The sequence below is a fragment of the Pleuronectes platessa genome, chromosome 6 (assembly GCF_947347685.1).
Source record: "Pleuronectes platessa chromosome 6, fPlePla1.1, whole genome shotgun sequence".
In the NCBI taxonomy this organism is placed as follows: Eukaryota; Metazoa; Chordata; class Actinopteri; order Pleuronectiformes; family Pleuronectidae; genus Pleuronectes; species Pleuronectes platessa.
In genome coordinates, this window is record NC_070631.1 from 14528918 (window position 1) to 14543177 (window position 14260).

At 42.6% G+C, this 14260-nt stretch overlaps 1 protein-coding gene and 1 long non-coding RNA gene across 3 annotated transcripts; one reads left to right on the forward strand and one right to left on the reverse strand.

Moving 5' to 3' along the window:
* Positions 1-969: 969 nt before the first annotated feature.
* Positions 970-7141, reverse strand: LOC128441899 (uncharacterized). The gene is made up of 3 exons (XR_008338773.1): positions 6947-7141; positions 6703-6827; positions 970-4980 (listed from the first exon to the last, which is right to left on the reverse strand). It is a non-coding gene; the product is annotated as an uncharacterized LOC128441899 (long non-coding RNA).
* eno1a (enolase 1a, (alpha)) lies at positions 5388-13655 on the forward strand. Of its 2 annotated transcripts, XM_053424020.1 has the most exons (13): positions 5449-5539; positions 7260-7444; positions 7541-7635; positions 9320-9415; positions 9886-9944; positions 10335-10404; positions 11037-11170; positions 11260-11482; positions 11877-12074; positions 12449-12650; positions 12768-12876; positions 12988-13046; positions 13141-13655. In XM_053424020.1, exons 3-13 carry the CDS (start codon positions 7551-7553, stop codon positions 13202-13204), a joined length of 1299 nt encoding a protein of 432 aa, XP_053279995.1. In that variant the 5' UTR covers positions 5449-5539; positions 7260-7444; positions 7541-7550; the 3' UTR covers positions 13205-13655. The 2 variants fall into 2 exon arrangements, with proteins under 2 accessions (XP_053279994.1, XP_053279995.1); XM_053424019.1 differs by lacking the exon at positions 7260-7444 and having other exon boundaries at positions 5388-5539.
* The last annotated feature ends 605 nt before the right edge of the window (positions 13656-14260 follow it).

The following is a 14260-nucleotide window of genomic DNA, read 5'->3' on the forward strand; positions in this document are numbered from 1 at the left end:
AAGTTTTGAATTACTCCTTAATGAAGGGTTGCATTCAGAAATAGGATTGAGTTTGAGACGAGGACTGAAATTTGGCTTGTGCTCAACTGTTGAAATAAGTGTAAGGTGGATTAAGTTTGGAATTAAGAAATACCTTTTAACAGAGAGAGTAATATAAATCTGCGTGTGTGTGTGTGTGTGTGTATGTATGTGTATTTATATATTTGTGAGGGCCATTTTAGGCATAGACCTTTATACAGAGTGGGGCCGGCTTATTCAAAGGGCTGTTCAAGGGGTTAAGACTTGGTTTTAGGGTTAGAATTGGGTTAGGGTTAAGGTTAGGCATTTAGTTTGGATGATTAGGGTTTGAGGGAATGCTTCATGCCAATGTTTCACCTACTAAGATAGAAGTACAAATACGTTTGCGTGTGTATATGTGTCTGTGAGTTCGCATGTTTGTGTGTGATTACATTACAAAGTGATCAAAGGGCTCACCTTGATTTAAGCCTCTCATTGTTCCGTCCTCGCTGGCCCAGAGTTTACGACCTCTGTGCGACCTGCTCTTACCAGTTGTTTTTGTGTTTGGCCTGAAGGCTGATAAAAATACTTTCAAACAAATGCATGTGCAGAGAACAGAGCTTATCTCTTTGAGTGAAGTGACAGAACGGTGTTTTCCACACTTACAGAAAATACGGCATCATTAAAGAGCCGAGGGTTTGATTCCCCTCGGCGTTTAACTACAGCGTACAGCGTCACTGCCAAATGATGCGATGCTGTCTTCTCCTTCAGTAAATCACCAGGTTTATCTTTGCCTTGAGGACGATAATAGTTGTTATGGTCTTTGGAAACTTAATGATGTAACTGTGCCAGCCAAGAGCAAGCCTAGTCATTTAAAGACCACATAGGGTGAGCTGGACGTTTATGATTCACCTGCAGGTTGGATGTACAGTGTCCTGTGATGGTGCCTGCAAAGAGGAACAACAAATGAAATTTATTGTAGTAATTGAATTATTAGTAAATTCATGCAATACAATAAAAAGGCTGTATTCTGTCACTTTGAAGCTTATGAAGTTAGACTTCTTGGTAGGACAACATCATTCCTTGATTTGTCCTCTTTGTGGTTTCTTGCATTTTTTTGAGTCAGATTAGTATCCATTAGACTGAAGGTCACTTATTCCAATTTTTAAAGAATGTCTTTAGGATAAAGGCTGCAGGAGCCTACCAGTTAAAGAGCTAGAGTTAATGAGGTTTGACGGAATCCAGCGATGGAGCCGCGATAGCGACGTCCTGTCTGTGCACGCACCCGACCAATAACAAGTCAGTCTCAACTGTCAATCGTAATGTTTCAGCTTGTTTTGATATTGTCAAATGACTAATTAAGACAAAAAATGACAGAAATCACGTTATAGAGAACTTTACTGTACTCAGAGTTTTTAGTTTGGTCCATTTCTCATCCTATAACATGGAGGAGGTGGGATTAAAACAGTCTATGGATTTTACCACGAACGGGGAGGTTATCTTATTTTATCTGATCTTACCCCTGCCTGGATCTTTTCCCTTAATCAACCACCCTCCAAAATCAAATGACTTCTTTCTCTTCCCATACGGCAGTCCTCCATCAGATCAGTTAGGGAGGTTCTCCGTAATCCAACAAACAAACAGACATCAGGACAAAAACATCAGGAGCTAGGTCAATCGTTCAGACTGATATGTAGGCCACACACAAAAACATTAATAAAGCTAATTCAGTTTCATTTTATTAAAAACATTCACTATAAAATCTTCACAGCAGATAAACCAGGTAGGATGAAAACAAACTCTCTGCACCACAGACTGAATATGAAAAACCCTGCACACAAACAATAGAAAAGTGAAAGTAGATTGTTGAACAGTTTGAGGAGGACTTACTAAAACAAAGTTTGGCTAATTCCTTAGAAACCACGCAGTTGGGTAAAGGTCACTCACACCACTGCCATCCATGCTGCCTCACATTGTAATGCAACATCTAGGGAAGCTTTGGCTCTGGGAAAATATTTTAAACTGGTTGACAGCAACATGCTACAACTCTCCTTTATCACTCCTCCTTGGCTGCTGCCTTCACCAGCATTTTATGAACAGAGTTCCAGTGCAGCTGCCTCCAACCGTTTCACAGGTAGTTGTCAGGAGTAGGGCCAGAGACAACCTGTCACACAGGTGACAGACATTTACCAGACACAGGCCAACTGTTTCCAGGCTCTGTGGTTAGCAAAGATAAGCTGCATATAAATGGCCTGGACGAAAGACTGAACTCAAACATAATTCATTACATTTCCGTCTGGTCTGTAGTTATTGGTTGAAGAAAGTATATTTACTCTAGTGCAATTTATTCTTTTCTACTTGACTTTCCATCTGATCAAATATGCAAAGAATGTGATCAGCTTACACAATATTTATTCGTTTTATATTATTCTCGATGGTCAGACCCACTTGATGAATCTGAGATCCCTTTTATCTTCCTCACCACACTTAGCAGAAGTCTTCGCTAACATAAACTTTTTCATTGGGCTCACACCCTTTTTCAGATCCTTTCTCAAACAGTTAACACAGATCTCACATAAATTTCATTTCTATTGGTTTAACTTAGCTAAACAAAAGGAAAATGTCAACTCACAGTTGCTAGAAATGTCTTGCATAACAAAGAGTGTGTAATGCACCTGTGAGAGGCTCCTTTGCACACATCTCCAAACAGCAATCTTTCAGTCTTTACCCACCTCAGTGTTGCTCTTTGCACAGATGGAGCAAAGAGACTTTTTTTTTTGGTATATCATTGTGTATTTTCATCCATACATTTAATTTGGGTTCTTTACTGTAATTTTAATTGTTTTTCATGGTATTTGTTTTAACAGTTTTACTCCTTTCTCAGTTTAAAACGTTGTTCTGATACAGAGCAATATAGTTTTACCTTCGCCAAAGGAAATTAAACATTTGTCTGTGTTTATTTGTCTGTTAGTTAGGAGGACTGATTACCAGGGAACTGGAAGGATGTGGTATTGGTCAGGAAGGAGCCCATATCAGAACCGTAGTTGCTCTTTCTTGTGCTTTTAAACATTTTCGTAAATTTTTCAAAGAATAATTAGTTTGGTGCAGATCCAAATCATAAACTGTCTCTGGTGAACTTAAATGTGCTTTCACAAGGTAAATGTTGGGCCTTGGCGGAGGTATGTACTCTATTGAGTGCCATTTTAGTAGTCTGTGTATTTCAGATTTTTGGTTTAATTCTTCATATTAGTTTTATAAGAACAAAAGCGGGACCATATTGAAAGTGTAAATGTTTTATACTTAGTTACCATAGGTTGTACATTTTAAAGACAAACATAGACCTGCCCATTCAAATGAGTGAAACTTCCTTTGAAAATATCTTGTTTTTACTGCACATCAACAGAGCATCGTAAAGTGTAAAGTTAGCTGGTGCAGAGTTCAACAGGGTTATGCCTACTAAAATTTTGAGGGGAGAAAATAATACAATTCATGTTGGCTTGCTTGCTTCAATACCTTTATATTGTTTTAGTTTTTTTTACTGTGCAGTGATTGATTTAAAATAATTTATTCGATTGACCGCAAGTTATGATGTTTGTGGGAAATATTTACTTTCATTGGATGAGTTTAATGTTTTGTGAGAGTTTGAGAACTTTGCAAACAGAGCATGTCATTTCCGACTTCTCATGATGTCAGAGAGGACAAAGTGTTTAAGCGATCGATACAAACTGTTATCATGAACTCGACCCTTATTTAGAAATGTCAGCTCAAGGCCCTTGATGGTGTGTGTGTTGGTTTTTTACTGAGTGCATTTGGACAGCAGATGGCGCAGTAGGATGTAACACTGACTGTCTCAAGGTCACTGCAGCAGGCGTCCATCACACTTCAGCAGCCTGGATGCTGCACTGCACTGCGCAGCTGCATGAAACTGCTGTCGTGGGAAGGATGAGAAGTCAGACGTCTGGGGAAACCCCCTTTTTTCTCATGGTTGGATTCATCACTGCAATGTCTGATGTATAACTGCTGCAAGCCTGGATTTTAACACAAAGTCTCACTCTGTTCCATACACCGGATGATTATTGGCACAGTGGTGTTCTACCCATGGGTACTGGTCAAAGTTGACCCAGTATTGCTCCTAAATTTTTATATTTTTTAAAAGAATAAACACATGTATGCAACAAAATGAGCTTAAAATTTCAAAAGTAAAAGCACACACTATGCAGCGTACCTCTTATCAATGTATTAAATCATAGTATGATAATTATTGGTCTATATAAGCTGTAGTTCAGTGTTGTAGTAAGTCAGGGTGGGGCCAATTCTAGCTTCCTTTTCTTCCTGCTGTTGTGTGAATGAATTAATAATGGTGCATCATATTTTATCAACAGGTTGATAAATTACTCTACTTTAATACTAATAATACCTTTGTTAAAAAAATCGACTTACACAGTTATTTACAAATGCTGTTAGATAAATGTAGTGGAGTAAAACTACGTTACTTACTTCCATCATGAAATGGAGTAAAGGTGTCAAGTAGAATGAAAGGAAACCACTCAAACTGGAAGTACATGATTAGATTAGATATTCAAGTGTCATTTAAAAGCTACAGAAACAACTTATATTTTCTCTATTTCTAGCTCTTCTTTTTTGTTAACACTACATTTGTTCAAAAATCTACTTTACACATTTAAAACATAGGATCCTCTTAGATCCTCTTATGTTTTACAGTTATTCCACAAAAGTAACTAGTAACTGATGCTTTTAAGATACATGTAGTGGAGTAAAAACTGAATTACTTTCCTCTAATGTAATGGAGAAGGGGTATACAGTAAAATAAAAGGAAACCACCTCAAACTTGCAGTACTTTTTTTTTTTCCTTGAGAAGCTGTTGAAGCAACTTGTACTCTTCCTCCTTCTTTTCCACCAGCCTTTCCTGCGGCCATCTTTTGGTTTGAAACTCATCGCTCGAACACTTCCTGTGGGTTTGATCTGAAAATGAAAAGCAAGCACGTCTCCATCGTCTAGTACGTGGGGAAATTCACGAAGGGAAAACGTGAGCGACAATCGTCATGTGACCAGACACCGCATTGGCTCTGCCTGCTGCACTGCACGTACTCATTCCTGCGTCATCTCTCCGCATGATGCCCCCCCGCCCCCAAAATAAATATATAAAATAAATAAAAACTACGTTACCCACAATCCGCTTCGAATTAAAATATAATACAACGACCCCTCCCTTCACAGCCACACGAACACACACACACACACACATACACACACTCTCACACACTCTTTATCACAAGTGATGAGACGCCAAAAACCCGCATCCCCTTCATCCTCGTCTCGTGAACGTGCGCCTCTCCCCGTCTCGTACGCCTACCCCACCCGCGCGAGTCAGCGCTCAGCCAATGGTGTCGCTCCGTCGCAACAGCTGCTTCCGGGTTTCCGTCCACTTATCAACCGCGCCGGAGCGTCACTAGCGCCTTCTCTGCCCGTCCGCACGACAGACACACGCAGCACCGACCTTGCACACAGTGAAGGCCTGAAGGTAAAACTCCTGCTCCTCCATTATACCTGTTATCCACCGACCGCTAACAGCGAGCAGCTCCAGGCTGACGAGCTTCTGGTGTTTGACCTCAGGGAGTTTGTGTTGTCGCTCGGGGAAATGCTCGTGTTGTGTAAATGTGAACATGGTGTTCTTCTTCATGCTCGACTTTCACGTCAAAGTGTCCTCGTGTCAGCTGATCATTAACTCTGTTCGTTTCCTGCGTTTTTATCTGATTCTCAGTTAATGGGCGTGTGAGTGTGTAGATCGTAGCCCTCCGTCTATTTTTAAACGTCAGCTGGCGAGATGTCACTCCATTTAGAGATGCTGCTGCTGCTACTGCTGCAGTGTGTGTGTGTGTGTGTGTGTGTGAGTGTGAGAAAGGGGGCGTCAAGTTGCAGCCCAACTTTCTAGCAGATAGTCGTTTCCATCTCTTAAAGAGCCATCATTAGGCCTTACAGGATAATGAGGTTGATAAGAAGGATGATGATGATGATGATAAGAAGGATGATGCAGTGATAATAAGGATGATGAAGTGATAAGAAGGATGGTGGTGTTGGTGGTGTCGGGATTTCTCAGCCTCCTCTCGTGCTGCTTCAATCTGATCTACCAGTTGCTTGCAGCAGACATGAAGAGGGGGGGGTGTCCGACCGACAGAGGAAAACTACTGCATGAGGAGACATTACACGGTCGTCTGTGTTTCTCTTCCACTGATGGTTTTATAGTCACGTCTCTGCTCAACACAGCTACAGAGGATCCATGCAGTTTCCATGAAGTTGATTAAATCGTAATTAATATGCAATAATGATTTGATGGTTTACCCTTATGCAGCCTAATCCTAGTTTGCATGCAAAACATATCAAGTATCGACCTGGAATTATTTATTTATCAGTGGCTGCCATTTTGTGCCACCATGTTACATCCTTGCTTTCTAGTTGTAGCAATAATCTGGCAGCAAACATCTTGAAATGGAATAGGAGTAGACATAATGTGTTTGTGGTGTGTGCAGCTGCTGCCATTAGTCCAAAGCCTGAACTATCTATCAACTAAGACTCTGTGCCAAGGTCAAATTATGTTCAGAATAAAAGAAGTACTGCCCTTCAAAACCAAATCTGAGTAGGCTGTTAAAACATTTCCATTTAGCCTAAGTGCTTTAGTGATTTTACCTCTCGGCTGCAGGCGGTGGAAAGTTTCCACTTTTCAGGACAGTGGATTTTTCCATTGTTTCCACTGTAGTTGCGCTGTAGCTCAGCTGCAGAGGTTGTTCTCAAAGTTCAGTCATGCATGTCCACTGTGGGTTGATGCACACGTTAGTTCGGGTGATTCAGGGCAAGTTAGATACAACAAATGAAAATCAATAGCACTGCAGGCGTCAGGGGCCGACAGTCTGGCTTCAAAAGCTTCTCTGACCTCCAGCGCTGGAATTTTGCAGAGATAACGAAGGCTTGGGGATATTTGAACACCACTTAGTCCTGTTATTCGTAAGAACACACTGATGCGTGCACAAAAAGAACATTTACTGCCGAGCCACTCGTTTATCTTATCTTTTTCATCCTTGCTATCAAGTCTTCCTACCTCACTGTTTGACTGTGTTTTGCAAGTATTTTGCAATGCTGTTTTGTAATCTGATACACTAAGTCAACGGTTGGAACTTGCAGAGATTTGCTTCATGCTGCATAAGCCCCGCCTCTATGTGACTTAATATCTCTGCAATCCTCCCCAGCTCACGTCACCGGCTACGGGGAGTGTGCACGGCCAAGATATATGTTGAATCAGAGGATCCATGAGCGGGTTCATAGCTTGGCTCAGTGTCTCCAAACTCTGACTGCAAATTAGATCACATTTTGTCTCAAGCTTGTCATTGAGCATTTCAAAATTCTGCCCACTCACTGCTGTGACTCACATTCAGTAAGTGACAGTGCAAGGTAACCAGCGTCTGTGTCCTCGGCTTGTGGAACAGAACAGAACTGTACCGACCTCTGTTTCCTGTCGTTTCCTCTGCAGATCCAGAACCATGTCTATCCTGAAGATCCACGCTCGTGAGATTTTTGACTCCCGTGGCAACCCCACAGTGGAGGTCGACCTGTACACCAAGAAAGGTACTGTATGGCTAATATATACCCCTTTTATATACTGTGGCCGAGGCTGGCTCCACTAGCTAGCCTGCTAGATACGACCTTAGTTACAAATCATACTTAACTCTATGTACAACATCTACAAGTCCTCAAATCATAACTTGGCCTAAAACCAGCAGTTATATTCATTATTTATAACAAATTTGAATGTGAGAACTAGATAAGTAGTATATCAGGGTGGTAAAGCCAGTGTGGCTTCCCTGTCGCCTGCCCAGTGCCCAGAATGGATGAGATCAGATGGTGAATGAGTCAAAAAATAGCTCCTGTAATATCAGACTGCCTCTACAGCATTTTGCTACTGTAATGGTTCCTGTGTGAAAGCACATGTTGCTCATACAGTTTGTGCATCGAGGAAACCAGTGAGTTGAGTTGAGAAAGTAAGAGGTGTCAGTTAATTAAACCTTAAGTGTGTTTTCCTTATCTAACTGTAGATTACATAATCTTCGAACACAAAGCGGCGTCCTGTTTTTTAGCACGTATCAAGTTTATTCAATTAGCTAATGGCCGGGTTGTGGTCGAAATGTCTGGCGAGCCGTGTCTGTTCCGAGAGCTAAAACAAAGGAACAGCTCAACCCAGTGCAGTGTCCGGAGAATGTTAATGAAGAAACCTGAATGAGCATTGACATGGAAGTAAGAGGGACAGGCTCCATTGCCTCGAATGCACTGGCTGTACTCTGCAGGCCCAGTGTTGGATGGGTGTGAGGTGCTCCAGTTTACTGTAAATGGAACCTTTACCCCTTTTTTTTTTTTTCTGACAAGATTCCCTTTTAAGTCCCCCAGGCTTGTTTTGGCATCATCATCATCAGCAGCAGCAGCGGCGCAGACTGAAGCGAGTGTGCTGCAGCCGTGAGCACGTCTGCCACAGGAACTGTAATGGCTTCTGCTTAGTTATGTAACCGGCTTGGCACAGGGATAGTAGAAAGCCTCCTATGCTTGTTGCTGTAATGATGCAATTTCCAACGGCTTTTATTAGTGAGTCTTTTGGTTGTTTTAAATTCATAAACAAAATATAAAATGTCAGTTTATAGCCTGATTGATTGCTCCCAGCAGCCCCTCCTCCTACAGCTGCATTTCCTGATGCAGATGATGTGTTAATCCTGAGCTCCAGGTTTAACCAGCAGCTCTGTCCTAAATCCCCTCAGACTTGCACCGTCCCTGCCGGTCCACCGAGCAGACCCAATGGATTTTTGCTCATCCCCTCAATTCCTCCTGACTTGGGTGAATCCAAAATGGAGGCCCTTTCAGTGTTACGGGCCTGGCCGCTTGGCATCCTCCAACACAAGCATCGCACATGCTCAGTTGGCAGCCCGTCCTTCCCCTGTTACATAACAGCCAGTGCAACTTTCACCACACATTCTGCATTTCTCATAAGCTGAACACAGAGGGCATTTTACTTGTTGATGCTCCTTGAATATGAAGAAGTCCGTCGTGTGCTAAATGTCCCAAAGAACACGTTTGTGTTTGCAGAATTTGTTATATGAATATATATAGTTATCATAGGTGGTTAGCTTTAATGGTATTGGCTCATATAATAAAATCAAATGGAAACATTTTTCGAACTGCAGTGGGTACTTTGCCGTCTATCCTGGACACGACCCAGCACTTTATGAATTGACAAATTCATAAATGCCCTCTCTGTGTCTTCAAGGTCTTTTCAGAGCGGCAGTGCCCAGCGGTGCTTCCACTGGCATCTATGAGGCTCTGGAGCTCCGTGACAATGACAAAACTCGCTACATGGGCAAAGGTAAAGCATCCGTCTTCATTTCCCCCTTTAAATCTTTCCAACCTTATTCCCTTCTCATGTTTAATGTCCTTTCAACACTATTATACATTCCCCCGTCTGTCGTCATCTCCTACTTCCTGATTTCTACCTCGTCCGTCTCTCTTTCCTCTGTTAGGAGTCAAAAGAGCAGTTAAATATATAAATGAATTCTTGGCCCCTGCCTTGTGTAACCAGGTAAATAAAGTGGGGAGTCACATGATGACGCTTTGACATATCAGCAGCATGGAGAATGGAGTTTGCCTCTGGAAAACTAACCCTGGCAGGCATTCACAGATGTTCACCGATCTAAAAGAAAAAATATATATTATTTTATATTTTTTCCACATTACACCCTCCTAAGATGGGATGGTTGCTCTTTGGTCATCTGTGTCGTCTGTGGCTGCATGGTGTTCTTCTGTCTGCATCAGTCACCGTCTGCTTGTCCCTTGCAGGTGTCTCAAAAGCTGTTGATCATATCAATAAAACTATTGCACCTGCACTGGTTAGCAAGGTGAGCCCATTAATTGTTTGATTAATATTATCATAACATTTTTAATATCAGTAGGAACACTGCAAAAAATATATGTAGCTCTGGCAACAGCAGCGGGGACCGTCTCCCAATGACTAACTGTGCAGTTGCGGAACAAGTGTTAAGACGTGGCATCAAACTGACAGGTTGAGCTGTTTGTTGAGTATTTTACACTGACCTGGTTTTGTAATCTTGGAAATTAACGGTTGTATTAACAGCAGGGCTTCAGTGGTTCTTTAATAATTCTGAGATGCTGTGATTATCCTAACATTATTGTGTGTTCCTCTGAACTAACGAGCTGAAACTAAAAGTGTTAAGTCTTTTTTCATATCTGCATGTACAGTGTAACATGTGATATTGTGTCTAATCCAGAACGTGAGTGTTGTGGAGCAGGAGAAGGTCGACCAGCTGATGCTGGACATGGACGGCACAGAAAACAAGTGTAAGAGGCTGCCTTAAACTTGAGCTCAGTGATCTGAAATGTAAACAATTCTGTGTACTGACATATACACTTGACTATGAAACATATCTAATTTTCAACATAAATGTATCCATGACAATTAGGTGTAATCATGTCAAGTGAGCAGAGCTGTTTGGTGGATATTTAAATTTGCATCTTAATTCTGATGGATACATTTATCCACCATGTTCTGCATAAAAAAATTTCAACTTTATATATAGCACATTTTCACACAATGCAGTATTCTGGAAACAATATGCGTGAGAAATCCCAACGTACTACTCAGTGTCTGTTTGGCAGGTAGAACTGAAGTATTGATTTGGACACTTCATTTTTCAATTTCAATTTTTTCCCATATTCATGGGGGTTGGTAAATTCGGATTTTCAAATAGGTTGCTTTCATTAATGAAATCATGGTCTTCATCACAAAATACCACATAGACACCAATAGCCGTTCATAAATTGTGTTGTCATGCAACAGAAAAGTCAGAACTTTATTATTTCCAGATCATGAGCTCCTAATATAAATAATATAGAGATATTAGAAGATAATAATATTTCGTAAACGTAACAACGCACGGTATAGTGAAATATTTGTGTCTGTCCTCCCTCAGCAAAGTTTGGTGCTAACGCCATCCTGGGCGTGTCCCTGGCTGTGTGCAAGGCTGGTGCAGCAGAGAAGGGCGTCCCCCTCTACCGCCACATTGCTGACCTGGCTGGCAACCCTGAAGTCATCCTCCCTGTCCCTGTGAGCATGATAGTGCAGTTACCAGAGGCTTTTTAAAGACTCTTTAATACCATTATATTCAGCTGAGTTTCCTGTCTGCTTCCCGTCAGGCTTTCAACGTCATCAACGGCGGCTCCCACGCTGGCAACAAGCTCGCCATGCAGGAGTTCATGATCCTGCCTGTGGGAGCCAGCACTTTCAAGGAGGCCATGCAAATCGGTGCCGAGGTCTACCACAACCTGAAGAATGTCATCAAGAAGAAGTACGGCCAGGACGCCACCAACGTAGGAGATGAGGGAGGCTTCGCCCCCAACATCCTAGAGAACAAGGAAGGTGAGTGGAAAACTCAGAGAGTCATAAAAACTCTTCATTACAAGCCGATAGAGTAAAGATCCATCTGAACAAAGTACTTATTTTAAGCAACATTTAGGAGGTCATAAATGGAATTGTTGCTGTGTGCCTTGACCTGTCCAGACTGAGTGTCTTGAAAGCAGGGCATTTCCAGGGAAGTGTTTTACTCATCATCTCACGATTTGCCTGACATATGGTTTCTAAATTAAGGCCTCAGCTCAGCACCGAGTGCTTTGACTGTGACCCCAGTGACAGGCCAAGATGCTGATATGGCAAATGCCCCAGTGGAGCAGAGAAGTCAATGGTGACTCATTTGTGAAAAAGTCGTGATTGATTGATCACATTTTTCTAATGTAGCGTGTTGTTCTCCTTTCAGCCCTGGACCTGCTGAAGGACGCCATCGCCAAGGCCGGCTACACTGACAAGATTGTCATCGGCATGGATGTGGCTGCCTCCGAATTCTTCAAGGGCGGAAAGTATGACCTGGACTTCAAGTCACCTGACGACCCCAGCCGCTACATTTCCTCTGACAAACTGGCTGACCTCTACATGAGCTTTGTCAAAGATTACCCTGGTGGGTTTTAACACATGGTGTCTTATTTACAGCTGGAAAAGTTTCTGTTCCCCCAAATGCAACATTTTGCAGAGGTCCATTTAATAAGGCAGGAAAAGGGCAAATCATGAAGGACTCTGACCAAGCTAACAAACATTGTTAGCAGCTATAGCAGGAAGCTAATTCCAGCAAAGAAGCTCTTAAAAGCCATGGCACAGCTGCTTGTAGAGTATTTAACAACTTGTTTCTGCTGCCCCCAGGTGGCCAGAAATCTCAGTTATTAAGGTCCCAATACTAACCATGGACCAAACATGTCTATTTGAAACAATTCTAATGTGTTTGAGCTATGAACTAGTGTAACATATATCTTTCCTTTTTCTTCTCCTACCCAACAGTTGTGTCCATCGAGGACCCCTTCGACCAGGATGACTGGGAGGGCTGGTCCAAATTCACCGCAGGCACCAGTATCCAGGTGGTGGGCGATGACCTCACCGTCACCAACCCCAAGCGCATCGCAAAGGGTGTGGCCGAGAAGGCCTGCAACTGCCTGCTGCTCAAAGTCAACCAGATCGGCTCCGTCACAGAGTCCCTGCAGGCGTGAGTGTCCACAACAGCAGAGCCCTCATGCTTTGTGGCCAAAATCTCAAGAGAGTAAATAAAGCCTCAGCTAACCTAACAGGTTTTCTTTACGTATGTGGGTTTTCATTTTTTCAGCTGCAAGATGGCCCAGAGTAACGGCTGGGGCGTGATGGTCAGCCATCGCTCAGGAGAGACAGAGGACACCTTCATTGCCGACCTGGTGGTTGGTCTCTGCACTGGACAGGTAAAACCCCCACTGATTCATAATTTGAATCTATTCATCAGCCTGGTCTCAGTAACGTAGAGACTTTTAATCACATATTTGGTTTTTAATGTCAATTATCGTCTCCTCCAGATCAAGACAGGTGCACCTTGCCGATCTGAGCGCTTGGCCAAGTACAACCAGCTGCTCAGGTAAGTTTGACTTGTGTGTTCATTGCTCAGTATTACAGCTTGTCACAGGCTGTAGGTCCAACCGTGTTAATAAACTTGAATCTCTCTCACTCAGGATTGAGGAGGAGCTTGGCGACAAGGCCCGTTTCGCTGGCCAGAACTTCAGACACCCCATCTGAGCAGAGTCTTCCTCCCTGGGCCTCTCTGTGTTCATCGCTCATGACTAACGCCCACACATTTACGCCACACTAGGTCGCCTTCCCTGTCTGGAGAGAAGATTGAGAGAACACAGCTGAAACCCAAGGTCCAAGTCTGTGGTCTGTGGCGTGTAGAGGTCACAGTACATCCCCTAGTCCGACCTCAGTCAGGCTCATCCGCAAACTATGCTTTTGCTCCGGATTAGTGTTGGTCCCTATGTTTGTGTCTGTGTAACCGTGTGAGAGATTCTTTTGTTTAGCTTCTCGTGAGTTGTTGTGATTCTTGGTCCTCTACTTGAGCTACTGTAACTCTAGTATGGCTCTGCCTCGAGCAGTGGTAAAAGTACTGTATGTGCAATGTGTCGCATCTGACAAGGTCTTGTGCTGCTGTAAGTGTTGGAAGAAATATGTATTAAACAATATAGTTTGAAAAGTTTTGTCATTTTTTATTTTCATGTTGAACATTTTACTATGTATTTTGCTTTTAATCATCAAATGTGAGTTCCTTAATCGATATCTAGATCTCACAGATAAACCAAGAAAAACATTTGAATTTTCTAATTAAATTCTGCAGGTTGCTCACTGTAGCTCATAAAGATTACTATCAAGTTTGAAAGCTTTCTTCAGAGTCTTGAAGCAGATTAAGGGGGATATGTGCAGTAAATGGTGTCCTCCTCAGTTACTGCTCCTCTCTGTTTGTGTGTGTGATGTAATCCGAGTGTCACAGAGAGGCAGAAACATGAGCTCCGCGCTCTGGGGCGCCATTTCTGTCCCCGGGGTAAAAGAATCCAGAAGTTCTATTGCGAGCTCTCTTTTTGTGCTCGGTGTTGCCAAGATAAACGAGTCTATTCGTGGTGGTTTTGTACCACAGGGGACTGCCAGCTGGGCCTGTGCCACACCAATTCACTTTGTGGGAGCCCTGTCTCAACCTGCCTCCATTGTTTAGCCTTCACCAAGAAGATGTATTACAAATCACTGACACAAAGGCAGTGCTCATTACATATTACAGAACCTGGGGAGTCCTCTATCAGCTGCTGC